General features: G+C 39.1%; 1 protein-coding gene across 1 annotated transcript in view; it reads left to right on the top strand.

Moving 5' to 3' along the window:
* The window catches only part of eIF3l (eukaryotic translation initiation factor 3 subunit l), a 425,669-nt gene that overhangs the window by 20,672 nt on the left and 386,213 nt on the right, over positions 1–18,784 (top strand). Inside the window, exon 3 of the mRNA XM_090377051.1 lies at positions 3,012–3,156. Coding sequence (XP_090233177.1) covers positions 3,012–3,156 — 145 coding nt within the window. The remainder of the gene's footprint in view (positions 1–3,011; positions 3,157–18,784) is intronic.

Below are 18,784 nucleotides of genomic sequence, written 5' to 3'. Positions count from 1 at the left end.
TTTAGAGATGGTACTCATTTGAACAAAGGTGGTACAAGGATTTTTGCCAGTATCATTGAGGATACCTCAAGGGTTCAGGAAAACTGCTAGTTATTGGGGAGAAGGATAATTTATATCCCTGTTTATCTTATGAAATGGGTCAAAGTAATGCTTTTACCCAATTCATGAATTTTTGTTTGTTGCCACAATATCCAGTGTTGATAATATGTTCTGTGAGGGTACGTAGCAATGTTGCAAACGAGAGAAGATATAGCTTGGGATACAAACTTAAATAACTTCAAGGGGTGTGTCAGAGTAGTAAACTATAGAAGGTTGCTTTGTCTCAACTGTGTCTGTAGTAATGTCAAGAGTGTTGTCAATAAAATGGCTGAATTTGATCTTCTGTTTAGGACAAATAACAGAAATGTGATGCCACCTGGAAATTGGTGATGTCGAGTCCACTACTGTAGGCATAATGCATTTTTAGGAAAGATAGGGAAGATAGACGGGGTAATGCATTCCTGAGTACGTCTGCCAGCATAGAATCTGCATCATAAGCAAGGAACAATAAGAGTAGGAGTAATTTACAGACCAGATTGGTTGTGAAGAATATGACGAGAGTCTTTACATGTAAATGGAATGGGCCAGCAAGTGCGAATGTCTTATTACGGGTGATAATCTGCCCCAGATTGGTTGGAATAAGTGGGAGGGAAACTCAGTATTAGGAAAAACTTTCAAAAATAAACTGAATGATTGTTATTTATACCAGCACCTTAGAGAAAATACTGGGGGTGAGAATATTCTTGACCTCATCATTACTAACGATGACATCACAGGGCTTTAAAGTATGCAAACTATTGTCGGGAAGTGATCATTCCATCAGCAGCTAGAAGATGAAAGACGTTGCGGTAGTTAAAGGCACAGATTTTAACTTCAGAGGAGGAGACTTTGACAATTTAATGCACTATGGACATGTGTTGTGTCTTACGCAAGGCGGCCCCTAAACGTTAGTTCATTTCTGCCATGAACAATGTCGGAACTTCTGTACATTGGCCAGAAATGAGTATAGTGTTATGTTTGAGTAGTGTGTGTGTGTGTGTGTGTGTGTGTGTGTGTGTGTGTGTGTGTGTGTGTGTGTGTGTGTGTGTGTGTGTGTGTGTGTGTGTGTGTGTGTGTGTGTGTGTGTGTGTGTGTGTGTGTGTGTGTGTGTGTGTGTGTTGTTGTTGTTGTTGTTGTTGTTGTTGTTGTTGTTTCTGGCCACTTTGCTACTAGGAAGCAGTGATCACCAGAAAGGTTGCTTCCCAATACCCATCCAAGGCATGAGGAGGCGGACTGAACTATACACATACTAACCTAAATGTAATATTTCCAGCACCCATAGGAATAAACGTAAGTCCTGTGGGTTCAGCAGTCTCCTATAATCATGTGTGGTGGTGAATACCACAAACTATCCCACATCCACTGGAGAAAGTGTAATAGCAATAGATGCCAGCAGTTCCCGTACCCAGGAAGCCCAAATCTGAATACAACATCCAGTCAACCCTTCCCATCTCTTCCATCATGCAGTATGATTGATGACTTTTGAGGTTATGATGAACATCGTGGCGAGATCTATTATTCCTTACATTTCGAGGGTACAGCTCTAAAACGGTGTTCACAGGCCGGCTGCTAGTTAATACACCGGACTGAACCTATTGGTAACTCTCTAGGAGGCTTCTGGATCAGCTAGTGTATAATCTTGCTACCTCTGCCAGATAGTGACTGGAGGGATTCCGAGTAGTGTGTGTGCGGGCATTGTCGAGGCCACGTTATGTCAAGGATCTGGGTATATTCTTACCATGTGTACGCCATATCCAAAAATTTCATTACCTCATACAGCATGTTCCACTCACTTTTTCTTACTATTGAATACACCATGAATTGTCAAAATAATAGAGCAAGCTTATCTGCAAAAAGATCTAAACCTCCCAAACACTTCCTAATTCATTTCACAAATATATGTGATCTCAGTTCTAATCTCAACGATGTTTGGCAGTCTGCCAAACCCCATGTACTTTTTCTGACAGAATCTCAGTTATCAGTTGATTCAACTACTGCTCATCTCAGATGCCCAAATTATTCGCTGTATGATTCCTTTTGCCTCAAAGGTGGTACTTGTGCATATGTCCATTCTGATATTCCCTGTCAGGGACAGGGAATATCAGAATTCCTTCCATGAGAGACTAGAAAAACTTCTTGCAATACAAATATTAAACGAAATCAGAATAAAATGGAAGCAAGTGTGTGTGTGTGTGTGTGTGTGTGTGTGTGTGTGTGTGTGTGTGTGTGTTTGAAACTATTGAACCGCTTGAATATGGATGTTTGAGAGCTACACTACATTTGTTTATTTTATAATTACATGGGTCTGCCTTGCATCAGACAGATTTGATTTTTTTTTTTTTTGTGCTGTATTTAGACACTCCCAATGTTATTACTTTAATCTATATAATATGGGTTCTTAATATCAAAAAAATCATTATAGTCCTGTTAGTGGTTGATCATCAGGATTTATGTTAATTAAAAATGCATGGATTTATGTTTAAAAATGCATAAAACATATTTTAAAAATGTTTATGATGATACTTAGATAAATATACATGGATCTGGTGCGTACCACATGGTATTTTCCAAAGGTTTGTCTGAAGTGAAATTTTCATATGACATGAGGGGATCATATCATATGACATGAGGAGAGTTCAATGAGGTAATGCCCATCACATGTGCATTATCTTGTAACAATGAAGTGGTGGGAGATATGGATCTTTTATCTGTAATAAATGAACATGATGAAATCATTTCAGCTGTAATAGTGGAAGTAAAATAAAGAAAAAAAAATTACTTGCCTTCTAGAAATTAATTTTGAGAAATTTTTAAGAGTTAACATAAAAGGTTGAAAATTAATTAGAACCAATAGCTTAATATTCTTACTTTTAATATATGGAGTTAGATTATCTTTTATTTAATGAAACACAGTTTTGCATTTCATTTTTAAGGTGATCCGCGACAAGATTTAGAATATGAAAGGCAGTATGCACAAACCTACAAAGTCCCTGAAGCTGTACGCAGCTTTTTGATTTACCTTTGGAAAGCTATAAAGGAGGGAAATGCTTATAAAATTCAAAGTCTCTATGAAAATAGGTGAGTAAATGCAGTGAATTATTTTCTGAAGTAATTTGTCATGACTTCCTTTAACTATCATGAGAGGGCAATCCACGAACTTTTGGCCAGGATGCTTTTATGGATTTTGTTTTAAATAAGTGGAAAGTTTCTTGGTGAATTCCAGAACATTGCTGTATAATTTATATATTGAAAAGAGAAACGATATATAGTTGAAGCTCTTTATAGTGATCCCTTTTTAACATCTCAACAAGTTAAAACGTCCTATATTAGCATTAGCATTAGCATTAGTAGAAGCATATGATGCAAGAAAGCAAGCTTATTCAGCATCAGCCAAAAAAAAAAAAAAAAACCCTCTCCCATTTCACCCCTCCGTTCGTTCGAAATACCTGTCCAGTTGAGCTTTAAATTTGTTTAGGCTATCAACTTCAACAAGTGATGGAAGTCGGTTCCACCAACCAACCACCCGCTGGCCAAAGGCAAATTTCCGCACATCTATCCGACATCCGTCCTTCCTCAATTTGAATTTATGCCCTCTGAGGTGATTATTCTGAGAAAGATGAAGAATCCCACTGGCATTGAGCATGCTCAAACCATTCAAAGCCTTATACACCTCTATCAGATCACCTCGCCGGTGCCTAGTCTCCAGACTCTGTAATTTGCAAAACTTAAGCCTTTCTTCGTAAGAGCAACTCTTTGTTCCATTTACTAATCTTGTTGCCCTTCTCTGTACCCGTTCCAGCAGCTCTACATCCTTCTTGAAATGAGGCCTCCAGACCTGTATACAGTACTCAAGATGTGGCCTAACCATTGCCTTATACAAGGGAATAATCACCTCCTTATCCCTGCTAGAAAAATTCCTGTATATCATTGACAAGACACCATGAGCTACTCTTGCAGCTCGTCTGCACTGCTCAGAGAACTTCATATCTGCCTGCACAATTACCCCCAGGTCCTTTTCATTCTCCACCACTGTCAGTGTAGTACCGCAGAGTTGATACATTGCTCTGGGGTTACTGTTACCCATATGTAGTACTTTACATTTGTCAATGTTAAACTTCATTTGCCACCTCTCAGCCCATCTGTTCAACCTTTCCAGATCCTGTTGCAGCAGCATAGCGTCAGTAGTGTCCTTAACGACCCTGCCAACCTTTGTATCATCTGCAAACTTAGACATTAAACTTGATATCCCATCATCAATATCATTCATAAACACCGAAAACAACAATGGACCCAACACTGAACCTTGAGGAACTCCACTAATAACATTAGTCCACGTTGAGCAGTGTCCATTGATTACCACTCTCTGTCTTCTGCCACTCAACCATCCCCTTATCCATAGCAGCAATTTGCCTCCAATGCCACACTGCTCCAATTTGTGCAGCAGTCTTCCATGTGCAACAGTATCAAAAGCCTTTCTAAGATCCAAATATATAATATCAAAGTTATTCCCTGCATCCAGTTCTTTTGTGACTACATCATAGTATCCAATCAAATTGGTCAGGCAAGACCTGCCCTTAACAAAACCATGCTGCGTCTGAGCTATAACTGAATTCTTGTCTAGATGATCCTGCAGTGCTTCTTTAACCAGTGCCTCCATTAATTTACCTGGAACAGAAGTTAAACTAACAGGTCTATAATTACTTGTGTCAGCCTTTGATCCTCCTTTGTGAATTGGGGTTACATTTGCACATCTCCAGTCTATGGGTACCTCCCCTGAGTCCAAAGAAGCTCTCATAATTATGGCTAGGGGTTTGCATACTTCCTTTGCTGCCTCCTTTAATATAACTGGATAGATCCCATCCACCCCAGGTGCCTTTTTTATGTTTATCCTCAACAATCTCTCCTCCACTTTCCTCTCAGTTATTACAAAATCATCCAGCTCACTGCCAATGTTTACTTTACCTACATCATTCTCCTTCCTGAATAACTCCTCATGCGTGAATGTAGATGCAAAATACTCGTTTAGATTGTTAGCCACCTGAGCAGGATCCTCAACTGTTGAACCATCAATATCCAGTGGACCAATCTGATTCATCCCTTTCCTTCTCGAGTTCAAGTATGTAAAGAACTCCTTTCTGTTTTTCTTTGCATCCTTTGCCAAGGATTTTTCGTAGTCTGCCTTTGCCTGCCTAATCTCCTTTGTGACTTGGTTACAGACCAACTTATATCTATCATAGGCTTCCATGTCACCCATTAATTTGTATGTATCCCATGCATTTTTCTTCTCTGCCACATGTCTCATTAGTCCATCTGACAACCATTTAGGCCTAAACCTTGAACAATATTTCTTAGTTGGTATGTAAAGCCTGGAAGCCACCAAGATTAGTTCCTTGAATGCTTCCCATTTTGAGTTTGCTGTTGGTAACATCATCAGTTGGTCCCACTGTATAGAATTTAAATACTGTCTCAGACCATCATAGTCGCCTTTACGAAAACAAAAACCCTTCCCTTTACCTCTGATGGTAGTTACCTCCTTGAGTAAATCCCACTTCAACACACTGTGATCACTGCCACCTAGTGGTTCATTTATCTGCAGGTTCTTAATGCATGAAGAATCACTACTGATAATCAGATCAAGAGTATTGTTCCCTCTTGTTGCCTCACGAACATGCTGATGTAGAAAACAATCATCCAATAAATCCACAAAAGCCTTGCTAGTGTGCGAGTGACCAACCCACAAATTCCAGTCAATATCTGGGAAATTAAAATCCCCCATTATAAGACTCTCTGATTTACTGGCCCACTCTATTTCCCTGTACAATATATTATTATACTCATCAGAGTCATTAGGCCTATAGCACGCTCCTACTCTCAATTTTGATTTCCCTATGCTTATGTCACACCAAACTGACTCGACACTGCCCTGTCCATCGATGTCAACTGGCTTCACTTCCTTTGACTTTATGTGTTTCTTAATTAATAGCATAACCCCTCCTGCGCTCCTGTCCTGTCTATCCTTTCTATATACATTGTATTCCCCAAATTCCAGTTCCGCATTACTTATATCTGTGTGACACCACGTCTCTGATATCCCAACAATATCTGCCTTTGATGTTTTGAGCAATACCTCAAATTCATCAAATTTATTTACCAAACTCCTAGCATTGGTGTACACGCAGGTATACATGCACCTGTTTCTATTCTTAGCTACCCTAACACAACCCATGTGTTTACTTGTAACGCAATGACTACCAGCAGTCTCTGAAATATCCTGCATCTTGTTTTTCAGACTTCTGCTCATTTGAATAGAAGCAGTGCAAGAATCACTTCCACCTCTGCCAGTGGCTACTGTTAATCTATTAGTCCTTGTATCCCCCCCAACTAGCAGTTTTCCGACCCACCTAACACTGCCTCGACAGCATCAGCAAAAATTCTTGCACCCTTTCTATTTAAGTGTATCCCATCCCTATAGAAGCAATCTCTCCTGTTAACAAGTACAGTCCAGGCTGAAAAAAATTCTACCCCTTGAGCCTTGCACAATCTCTCCAGGGCCGAATTGATCGACAAGGCTCTCATCATATACTCCCTCCTATCGTGTCTGGGCAGAATTGCAGACACTTTCAAGTTCAACCCTAATTCACGGCTTTTTTTCAACAGTGACCTGTACTTGCTAAGTAATTCCGCCGGTCTCCTACTCTTAATATCATTAGTGCCAATGTGTACAACTATATCACCTTTTGTGCCCTTAAAAGATGATATCCGCTCTACGTCATCAACCTTTGCCCCTGGCAGACATACCCTGGTCCTATTCCACCTATCCTTTTTACAAAGCATGTTCCCCGTTTCCCTGACAATAGAGTCACCAACAACTACTAGTTCCTGTGGGACCAGTGCATTCTGCCTAGGGGGCTGCCCCTGTGTTGCCTGATGACCAAGTGCAAGCTCTGGCGTTGATGTGGGCAGCTGAGAGCTTGATGGGCCCCTCAATTTATTTCCTTCGAGGGCATCCACCCTGTCCTTCAAGGTCTCATAAAGGCCCATAACAACGCTGAGTTGTCGCCTGATTTCCTTGCACTCCTTACATCGTGCACACACAAAGACATCCCCCTTGGCAGTATCATGTCCCGTACCCGACTGCTCCGCAAACATCAAGCAAACAGTGCATTTTAATAGACTGTGATTCAGAGGGCAACTGCCCCCCTCAGTTCTCCCCTGAACCACAGCACTCCCATTAGCTTGAGCCTTTTGCTTTGCTGCTCTGGTCAGAGTCATGATTCCAATTTAATTCAATAAAATTTAAAACAAAAATTAAATCCTAAAGTTATATCCCAAAACAGTTATGTTATATATATATATATATGGTTGATCCTGACCAATTTCTCAATTTTATATTCAGTATAACGACATTGAAATTAAAAGGATTTCTCTATAATCATAGAAGTTTCTCATAGAGATTCCCTAATAAGCAATTCTCTATAATCATCCTTTACATATCGAGGGTTTAGTTTACAAGTTAACTACAAAATTGCATTTTATTTTTTGTGATAATTTTAGTTTTGTTTTATACAAAATAACAATGCATATCGTGTCATAGAACTATCTCCCTAGTACTTTACAAATTAGCTTGGGCAATAAGCACATTTCCGATAAACCAAGAAAATGTTAAATGACTTTTTCTTGGTTAATTACAAAAATGTTTACTACAAAATCATTTTGTAGTTAACCTTGTTTGACATTAAACTCTTGATATGTGGTATGATTTATTTCATCTTTATATTACCTCAGCTCCCCCAGTTATACAGATTCACACTTTTTTTTTGACTACTCTCTTTATTATTACTCTTGTTTTACCCTTATATAATATTCATGCCTCTAACCAATATTATCTTTTATTGTCAGATGGTGTTTTCAGTTTTAGAGATACAGTCGAAGCTCTTTATAGCGACCCTCTTTTTAATGTCTCAACACTATAATGTCCTATGTGGTTGGTCTCAGCCAATTTCCCATTAACCTAATGCTATTTTATATTCAGTATAATGACCTTGAAAATAAAAGGATTTCTCTATAATGACCATAAATTTCCACCTCTTAATCTGAATTTTTACTTTTTTATTATAATATTTGCATTTAAAAATGTCAGAATACTTCAAATGTATAGAGTAATTGACGAACTTGCAGCCTGACCATGAGAAATCATTTGTTAAGATTTCTCACACACTTTTCTCCCAGTGCAGTAATGAAATGAACATTGGCTAGAAGTTCATTTCATTAGTTATGTTTATTGGTATGGCTCCGTGAAAGCGAATAGGTTTGCCAATCACACATTGGGATTTTGCAGCTGTAGATGGTGTGCATTTTAAGATTGACATTGCCAAACAGTTTGGCTTTCCTAACATTACTCTGTTCACTATTCTGAAAGATCAGAAAAAGATTGAAAGTTCAGAGAAATCTGCTACACCAGGTAGAATTCAAGTAGAAAAGGCAACATAACCAGATCTTGAAAAGGTACTTTTGGAATGGCTAATGATAATGCATGCAAAAAACGTTCTTGTAGATGGTAATCTTTTAAAAGCTAAGGCTGAATCGTTTGTACATCAAATAGATATTGAAGAATTTAAAAGTACTAAAAGTGCTAAAGTGCAGATGGATGAGTCCAGAAATTTAATTTAAGACTCGTCATGGCCTGGCTTTCAAAAAAGTGTGTGGTGAAAGTGCAGCTGTGGACACTGACACTACAAAGGAATGGAAGGGAAATTGTTTAAAAAATGTTTTGCTGACGTACGACATGTTTGGGGTCCACAATGACATCTTCAATGCTGATGAAACTGGACTTTTTTTTTAAATTGCTACTGGATAAAACACTTACATTTAAAGGGAGAAATGTAGTGGCAGAAAAAAGGCCAAACAACAGATCACCTAGCATTCTCTTAGCAGCAGACTTGTCTGGCACAGACGCTTCCTCTTTTAAACATTGGGACAGCTCAGAAGCTTTGATGCTTTAAAGGTTTGAAGACATTACCAACTCTGTATCAAACAAACCAAAAGGCATGGCTGATATCACAAATCTATGAAGAATGGGTCATAGACTTGAATCACAGGATGAGTGAGAAGAATTGAAAAATTTTACTGTTTGTGGAAAAGTGATAGCACATAGATAACACCCATCGTGTTATCTATGTGCTATCACTTTCAAGTACCTACCACCAAAGCTATTGGCCGCAACTTTTGCCCATCTCTGCTCCCACCTCTGTCCAAACCAGATGGTTCGGTTGTCACTTCAGCCAAGGATAAAGCTGACCTGCTAGCATCCCATTTTTCTTCCAGCTCATGTATTAATGATCTTGGTAAAACACCTCCCGCCATTCCTAACACGCTCCATTCAATGCCTCCTGTGGTCTTCCGTCAAAAGGATATCAGAAGGATTTTGATGAATTTTGATGCTAAGAAAGCTCCAGGTCCTGATGGTATTTCTCCACTTGTTCTCAAAACCTGTGCTCCTGAACTTACTCCTATTCTTTGCCGCCTTTTTTCACTTTCTTATTCCAAAGGTGTTTTTCCTTCTGCTTGGAAATTTGCTCATATCCAGCCAGTTCCTAAAAAGGGTGACAAATCCCTCCCATCCAATTATCGTCCCATTGCAATTACTTCTACTCTTTCTAAAGTAATGGAGAAATCAATTAACCGCCAACTCTTAAATTACCTATAAACCTTCCGTCTGATCAACGATCGCCAGTATGGATTCCGTCAGTGTCGATCCACTGGTGATATTCTGGCTTATGTTACCCACTTATGGACTAATTCAATGGAAAGGTTCGGTGAAACACAAGTAGTTGCTCTTGACATCTCAAAGGCTTTTGATCGTGTTTGGCATAAAGGTCTTCTAAACAAGCTTCCATCTTATGGTTTGCCAACTGTTTTTAGTAATTGGTTATCCAGTTTTCTCTCTGATCGCTCACTGAGGGTGATGGTAGATGGCTCTCTGTCTTCTAACTTCTCCACTAATGCCGGTGTCCCTCAAGGTTCAGTTCTTTCCCCCACTCTTTTCCTCTTGTATATCAATGACCTTCTTCCATTGACTGGAAATCCTATCCATAGTTTTGCCGATGATAGCACATTGCATTCAACTTTCCATTTTGAGAAGCCTTGTCCAGCTCAATCAGCTTCAAGTTCTCGAAAATCTGCTGCCAATTCCTTAAATGCTGATCTTCAGGTAATTCTCCAGTGGGGCAAAGACAACTTAGTTGATTTCAACCCTTCTAAAACTCAATCTTGTCTTATATCTCGCAAAAAGGATTCTTCTGCTCCTATGCTTATCTTTAGTGACACTCCGATTTCTAGGCAAAATGATATATCTCTTTTGGGGATTACTCTGACTTCTAATCTCTCTTGGCACAAGCACATTACAAATATTGCTTCCTCTGCATCTAAAAAACTTGGTTTTCTCTTTTGCTCTCGGCGTTACTTTTCTTCCAAACAGCTACTCACTCTGTATAAATCGCAAATCCGCCCTGCCATGGAATATTGTTCCCACATCTGGGGTAGTGCCCCCAAAACCTCTCTCAGGCTTCTTGATTCCATTCAGAAGAGGGCAGTTAGGTTAATTAATGATTCATCTCTAACAGAGTCTCTCCACTCGCTTTCTCATAGACGCACTGTTTCTGCTGCATGCCTCTTCTACAGATACTTCCATGGGCACTGTTCTTCTGAATTGGCTTCTATAATTCCCGCTCTCTCTCTCTTTCAAAACAGTCCGAACACGTGCAGGCACCAGCCAACATCCATTTACTGTCCAACTACAAACCCACAGAACCAACTTTTCATCTTCCTCATTTATTCATTCAACTGCCGTTTTCTGGAACAACCTTCCTTCATATGTATTTCCTGAAAATTACAATCTACAGAAGTTCAAGTCCAATATCAACAAATATCTTCTTTCGTCTTCTGAACCTCCAACCCAAGCACGGTACTAAGTACTATAGGTTCTAATACCTCTCGTGTTTGGGGTTCTCATAAAAAAAAAAAATATATATAACAGCGATTATTATATAATAGGAGATTATTATTCTCAGGTGAAGATTAACACTAATAAAAAAAAGATTACGATGATAAGTAAAAACCCAAAACAATTACACATTGAAACTGATGGAGAAAAAATAGAACAGGTAACAAAATTCAAATATCTAGGACACAACATTCATCTTGTCACAGTGAAATTGGTTCAAGAATTGCGATGGCAAAACAAGCATTTAGAGGTAAAATCTCTTTAGACCTAAGACCTGTCACTAGACCTAAGAAAAAGAATTATGAAAACATACATTTGGTCAATTGCTTTGTATTCAGCAGAGATATGGACATTAAACAAAACCAACTTGAAAAAAAACTAGAGGCTTTTGAGATATGGTGCTGGCAAAGAATGGAAAAGATTAGCTGGACAGAAAAAATTAATAATAACATGGTTTTACAACGTGTAGGAGAAGAAAGAAAATTGATAATAAGAATCAGAAGACAATGGCTACAATGGATTGGACACACCATGAGGCATAGAGGGATGTTACTGGATGTGCTGGAAGGCAAAATACCGGGAAAAAGAAAACAAGGAAGAAACACAATCATAAATACAATTCTGAAGGAAACTGGGCTTCAAAGCTATGCAGAAGTGAAACACCTAGCACAAGACCGGGAGAAATGGAGATGGCTCATCAAAGGGGAAAACTAGTCGATAGACTGATACACTGAAGAAGGAGGCGATTATTCTGAGAAAGAGGAAGAATCTCATCAGCATTGAGCATGCTCAAACCATTCAAGGCTTTATACACCTCAATCAGATCACCTCACAGGTGCCTAGTTCCCAGACACTGTAATTTGCAAAACTTAAGCCTTTCTTCGTAAGAGCAACTCTTTGTTCCATTTCCTAATCTTGTTGCCCTTCTCTGTAATCATTCCAACAGCTCTACATCCTTCTTAAAATGAGGCCTCCATACCTGTATACAGTACTCAAGGTGTGGCCTGACCATTACCTTATACAAGGAGATAATCACCTCCTTATCCCTGCTAGAAAAATTCCTGTATATCATTGACAAGACACCATGAATTACTCTTGCAGACCACCTGCACTGCTCAGAAAACTTCATACCTGCCTGCACAATTACCCCCAAGTCCTTTTCATTCTCTACCACACAGTGTAGTACCACACAGTTGATAGGTTACTCAGCGGTTACTGCTTCCTATATGCATAGTACTTTACATTTGTCAATGTTAAACTTCAGTTGCCACCTTATCAGCCCATCTGCTCAACTTTTCTAGATCCTGTTGCAGCAGCTTACTTTCATTAGTGTCATTAACAACCCTGCTGACCTTTGTATCGTCTGAAAACTTGGACATTAAGCCTGATATCGTCAATATCATTAATGAATATAGAAAACAACAAAAGACCCACCACTGAACCCTGGGGGACCTCACTAATAACATTAGTCTATGAAGAGCAGTGTCCATTGATTACCACTCTGTCTTCTCCCACTCAACTATCCCTTTATCCATAGCAGCAATTTGTCTCCAATGCCACACTGCTCCAATTTGTGCAGCAGTCTTTCATGTGCAACAGTAACAAAAGCCTTTCTAAGATCTAAATATATGATATCAAAATTATTCTTTGCATCAAGTTCCTTTGTGACTACATCATAGTAACTAATCAAATTGGTCAGACCTGACTTCCCTTTAACAAACCCATGCTCTGTCCGAGCTATAACTGAAGTCTTGTCTAGATGATCCTGCAGTTCTTCTTTAACCAGTGCCTCCATTAATTTCCCTGGAACAGAAGTTAAACTAACAGATCTGTAATTACTCGTGTCTCCCTTTGATCCTCCTTTGTGGATTGGCATCACATTTGTGCATTTCCAGTCCATAGATGCCTCCCCTGATCCAAGAAAGCTCTCATAATTGTGGCTAAGAGTTTGCTTACTTCCTTTGCTACCTCCTTTAATATAACTGGATAGATTCCATCTACCACAGGTGCTTTTGTTATGTTTATTTTCAACAAAATGCTCCTCCACTTTACTTTCAGTTATTACAAGATTATCTAGCGTACTGCTAGAGTTTTATGCACCTCTGGTCCCCTCCCTGAATGACTCCTCATGTCTGAATGTAGATGCAAAATATTCATTTAGTTTGTTAGCTACCTGAGCAGGATCATCAACAGTTGAACCATCGATATCAAGTGGACCAATCTGATTCATCCCCTTCATTCTAGAGTTTACGTAAGTAAAGAACTCTTTGCTATTTTACTTTGCATCCTTTGCCAAAGATTTCTCGTAATCTGCCTTTGCCTGCCTAACCTCCTTTGTAACTTTGCTAAGACCAGTTTATATCTATCATAGGCTTCTGTGTCACATTTTAATTTATATGTATCCCATGCATTTTTCTTCTCTGTCACATGTCTGATCAGTTCATCTGATATCCATTTAGGCCTAAATCTTGAACAATATTTCTTTGTTGGTATGGAAAGCCTTGTAGCTTCCGAGATTAATTCTTTGAATGCCTCCCATTTTGAATTTGCTGTTGGTAACATCATCAGTTGGTCCCACTGTATATAATTTAAATACTGTCTCAGACCACCGTAGTCATTTTTACGAAAGCAAAAACCCTTCCCTTTACCCCTGATCATAGTTACCTCTTTGAGTAAATCCCACTTCAGCACACTGTGATCCCTGTCACCTAGTGGTTCCTTCATCTTCAGATTCTTGATGCCTGAAGAAACACTACTGATAATCAGATCAAGAGTATTACTCCCTCTAGTTGCCTCTCGAACAAGCTGCTCTAGAAACAATCATCAAATAAATCCAGAAAAGCCTTGCTAATGTGTGAGTGACCAAGCCACAAATTCCAGTCAATCTCTGGGAAATTAAAATCCCCATTATAAGACACTCTGATTTACTGGCCCACTCCATTTCTCTGCAAATTGCTCATTATATTCATCAGATTAATTTGGCCTATAACACACACACACCTACTCTCATTTTTCCTTTCCCAGTGCTTATGTTGCACCAAACAGACTCAACATTGCATTGTCCACCAACATCAGTTGGATGCACTTCCTTAGATTTTATGTGTTTCTTAACTAACAGCATAACCCCTCCTCCCTTTCTGTCCTGTCTATCCTTTCTGTATACATTGTACTCCCCAAATTCCAGTTCTGCACTGCTTATGTCTGTGTGACACCATGTCTCTGATATTCCAACAATATCTGCCTTTGATGTCTTGACTAGCATTTCAAGCTCATCGAATTTATTATTAACGATACTCCTAGCATTGATGTACATGCAAGTATACATGCACCTGTTTCTACTCTTAGTTACCCTAACACAGCCCATGTATTTACTTGTTCCACTATGACTCCCAGTAGTCCCGGAAACCCCATTACCTTGCTTTCCAGGCTGCTGCTCAATTGCATTTCGATAGAAGTAGTGCAAGAATCACTTTTACCTCTGCCAGCGGCTACTGTTAATCTATTAGTCTATGTATCCCCCCAAACCAGCAGTTTTCCGACCCACCTAACACTGCCTCGATAGCATCAGCAAATATTCTTGTTTCAATATACTGATTTCGCACCCATCATTCGTAAAGCATGGTACAATAGCTAATCAGTAATCTGGAGATGTTATCCAGGAAACAAACTTTACTGAATAAAACCAGAACCATAATTTTTATTTTCTTATTTATCTTTTTTTGGCTGGTGCAGCAGACGTTTTGTGGCTTCTTGCACTATATGACAATACAAATATTAATATTTGGAATGTTGAAAAAATCAGCATTTTTGCACCTCCAGCATTCCAAATATTTTACAAAATAGTTTTAAAAGGTTGGAATTCATTGCTAAAAGTGAACATTTGCTTTTGGACTGTGCCGTAAATCAGAACAAATATTAAAATTTTATAAAAAGTTTATTCATGTTCATACAAGCAAAAAAGTTTATTCTGTGCCAAATATATATAAACAAACACCTAATGTTTGCAAAGCATTCAGCCAGTGTGCCAATACCGAGCAGTTGATAATTTTATGCCTTTAAATGTTTATGGCACTGTTTGGTTGACTGCTTAAGAATATGCAGTGTGCCATAATGCACTTATATGCATTATGGCACACTGCTTGGGTGCATTGCAGCTCAACACTACTATTGCTGATTTGTGCATACATGTGTTGAGGCAGTGAATGTGTTAAGGGTTGTGGATGGCAAAGTTTTACTACCAGACATCTATCTAAGAGGAAATGTAATTGGGGTTTCTAAGGCACTGTGAAGAGATTGAGTGAAATGAATGAAGGCCTGTTTGTCATTTTGTGTTGAGACACAAACCAGGAGATACAAATATTCATTTACAATTCAATAATGGAATATTGAATCTCATGAAGTTCAACTATGGGGCAGCAGGCTGTCGAACATTGGAATAAGTTGCTTTACAATGTGGTGGTGGCATTGATGGTGACTAAGTTTAAAGCAGAATTGGATGATTACTTTGTGCAAATGGTATTAAGATTCTGTCATATTTTAATTATTATTATTATTTTATTTATTTACTTATTTTTGGTTGTGCAAGTCATTTGGCCTTGCTAATAATAATAAACAATGGATTGCTTCATAGAATAACTGTACAGGCTTTCACAGCAATATTGCTGATGTACATGATCTCCTTTCAAAACATGCTCCAGTATGGCACTGTCTTCAAGAGCCATATCTTAAACTGCAAGATGTGTCAGAAAAACTACAATCTACCCAGAAAAGATAAGAATCAGTGCAAATGTAGCAGCAGTTTTAGTGAGCATAATTGAGAATCAAGTCATAATCAGTTGACTAATAATTGCTTATAGCTTTTCCATAATTGTTATGTGCAAAACCAGTTATCAGCACAAAGCCCATGCAGTGGAGAAACCGAACCGATGGACTTTGAATGGGTAATGATTTGCGGTGCTAGGAAGGTGGGGCTAGCATCTTAGCAGCCACAAGCATTGTCTTTTGTTTGGCTGCTGTAGTAGATGACTTTCATCAACCGGTGAAATACCACCACTTTGCTTATTGGAGACTTGAAGTGGTGAAACCCATGTTTAGTCTTTAGAGCAAAGTTTCCGGCACCCCCCCCCCCCCCCATACTTCTCCTTCAACCCATGCACGGTTCTAAGTACTATAGGTTTTTGATACCTTTTGTGTTTGGGATTTTCATAAAAAAAAAAAAAAAAAAAAAAAGGTGCAGCAGGAATGGACTGAAGAGGGACACACAGCCACCCAAAATGCCGGAATGGGGAGCCCACCACTGGTTGATGGCCCCGAGTGCCAAGCGATCTTTTGCGCAATTAAGTTGTATTTATTTTCCAGTGTCTCTTCTGGCGCCTCTGTAACCAGGTGGGCAGGAGCTGCAGTGTGTAGCACACGCTTCTTGATTAGGTTAGGTTTGAGCCCGTGACCACCAAATACGGAGGATGCGGAAAGGTCAGGGAATGACCATCGCACATCCCCGGAGCAATATCGCCTAAGTTGGTAATGCTCCTAAAAAAAAAAAAAAAAAAACCAAATAACAACAACGGTGTCTCTTCTTCCTGTTTTCTCAAGTGATTCTATACTTAAAAGGTTTCAAGTAAGAACCCAGAAAGGTAATTCACTTTTCTTTCCTTGTTTATATATCTATATAATCCATACTAACCAAACTAGCTTTTCAACCGCTTGGTCACTGGTGGCACCGCTCCAGCCTCCACATGACAGGGCCAGTAACCTGAGAGAAGAAAGTTACTCTCCAAGGGCTAAAAGGAGCAAAGATGGACTTAAATAATTTTTCTCCTTTAGAGCCATCAAGCTCAAGGTCAGAAATGTCCAATGAAAATGACTCAAACCAACCTAAAAGACTTTGAAGAGAAGCAGTGTCCTAACCTCCCTAATTTTCTTGTGATATACTCTCTGTCTACTCAGCCTGTGGGCAAGTTATCACCATTCATGATCCAAAAATATTTGGAGTCTATTGTGGGATCACCAAAAATGGTGAAGAGACTACAATCAGGAGCCTACTGGTTGAAACATCTGCCACCACCAAACATTCTGAGTGGCTATTAAAGACCAAAACATTTGGTGGGCTGCCAGTATCTGTTTCTCCCCATAATACTTTAAATTCATCGAAAGGCATCATCATAGATTGGGACCTACTTTCAGTGTCTGAGGAGGAATTAGTCCAAGAACTTAGTAATCGGAAGGTAATCAGTGCGAAGCACATAATGATTAAAAAAGATAGAAATGTCGTAGGAACTCGATCCATCATTTTAACCTTCAGCACTCCTGATTTGCCATCCACTGTAAAAGCTATCTATTTAAACTGCCGAATTCAGTCGTACATCCTGAATCCTCTTCGCTGTTTTAAATGCCCGAAATATGCCTGGCCATTCTTAGCAGGCATGCAGAGGTGATGCCATCTGTCCTATATGTGACTCCAAGGACCATACACAAGCAGCTTGCTCAGCTTCAACCCCCCATGTGTCCCAACTTCAAAGGAAGTCATTATGCATTTTCTAAATCATGTGATATGTAGAAAACTGGAAAGAAAATTCAAAGATACAAAATAAAACATAAAGTAACATATCCTGAAGCACACAGACAAATTACGTTGACTGTGCCCAGTCTATCCTATGTGTCTTGCACCCGAAACTATCTTTCAGCTGCAGCTCAAACTGATGTCAAGACCACCAAACAAATTGAGTTAAAGAAACCTTATGAGCCTCCAGAAAAGAAACTCCTAAAACTAAAACCAGTGAAGCCACAAACACTCCAATTAGTATCCCATCTGATACTCCACCAGTCTTGCAGGATACTGAAAGAATGAAAACTACTAAAGATTGTAAGAAAGCCAAACCACAAACCAACAGTACAGAAATGGATGTATGCCTGGATTATCAGGAACTCATCCTAGAATTGCATACCAGTGACACTATGGATACTGGTTGCCCCCTATTCCCCCAAAAAAAAAAAAAAAAAAAAAAAAGACCGGAAAAAATGCCCTGCATACAAAAAACAGCCAGATGAATCATCCTCAGATAAATCTAAATAATGCATAACATCCTACAGTGGAATTGTAGACTAAGCAGTCATTCTGATCACTTAAGGGATTTAATAGCTCAATTCACTCACATAGCTGTATGCCTAGAGGAAACATCCTTGTCACCCCAAGTTTCACCAAAATTCTCCAATTACCAGTATATGATGTGCAGACGAGATAGAAACTCAGTCTCCGGCACGTGGAGGAGTAGTCATTCTGGTTAATTCTAACATGCCATCCAAGTCGATCCAGTTAAGAACAAATCTAGAAGCCGTGGCTGCTCGTATTGCAGTTGGTATATCAGTTACCCTTGTTACTGTTTATATTCCACCATATCTACCTCTTTCCCATTCAGAACTTGACAGCCTCATTACACAACTCCCAAATTCAATTTGTCTTTTTGGTGACTTTAATGGACACCATCCATTGTGGGGGTCTGCTACAATGGACAAAAGAGGCAAATTAATTGAAGAATTTATGAATAATAGTGATCTTAATTTACTAAACTCTGGATCTCCTACACCGCCTACCTACAGGATCTACTTCTGCAGTTGACTTGTCAATTTGTTCTCCATCCATCTTTCCAATCCTGACATGGTCAGTATTATCAGATCCCTTTAACAGTGACCACTTTCCAATTATTT

This window comes from Mastigoproctus giganteus, chromosome 7 (assembly GCF_048544385.1).
Source record: "Mastigoproctus giganteus isolate SK-2022 chromosome 7, ASM4854438v1, whole genome shotgun sequence".
NCBI classification, from domain to species: domain Eukaryota; kingdom Metazoa; phylum Arthropoda; class Arachnida; order Uropygi; family Thelyphonidae; genus Mastigoproctus; species Mastigoproctus giganteus.
Note: the sequence above shows the minus strand (reverse complement) of the source record. Positions and strands in the feature narration are given on the sequence as shown.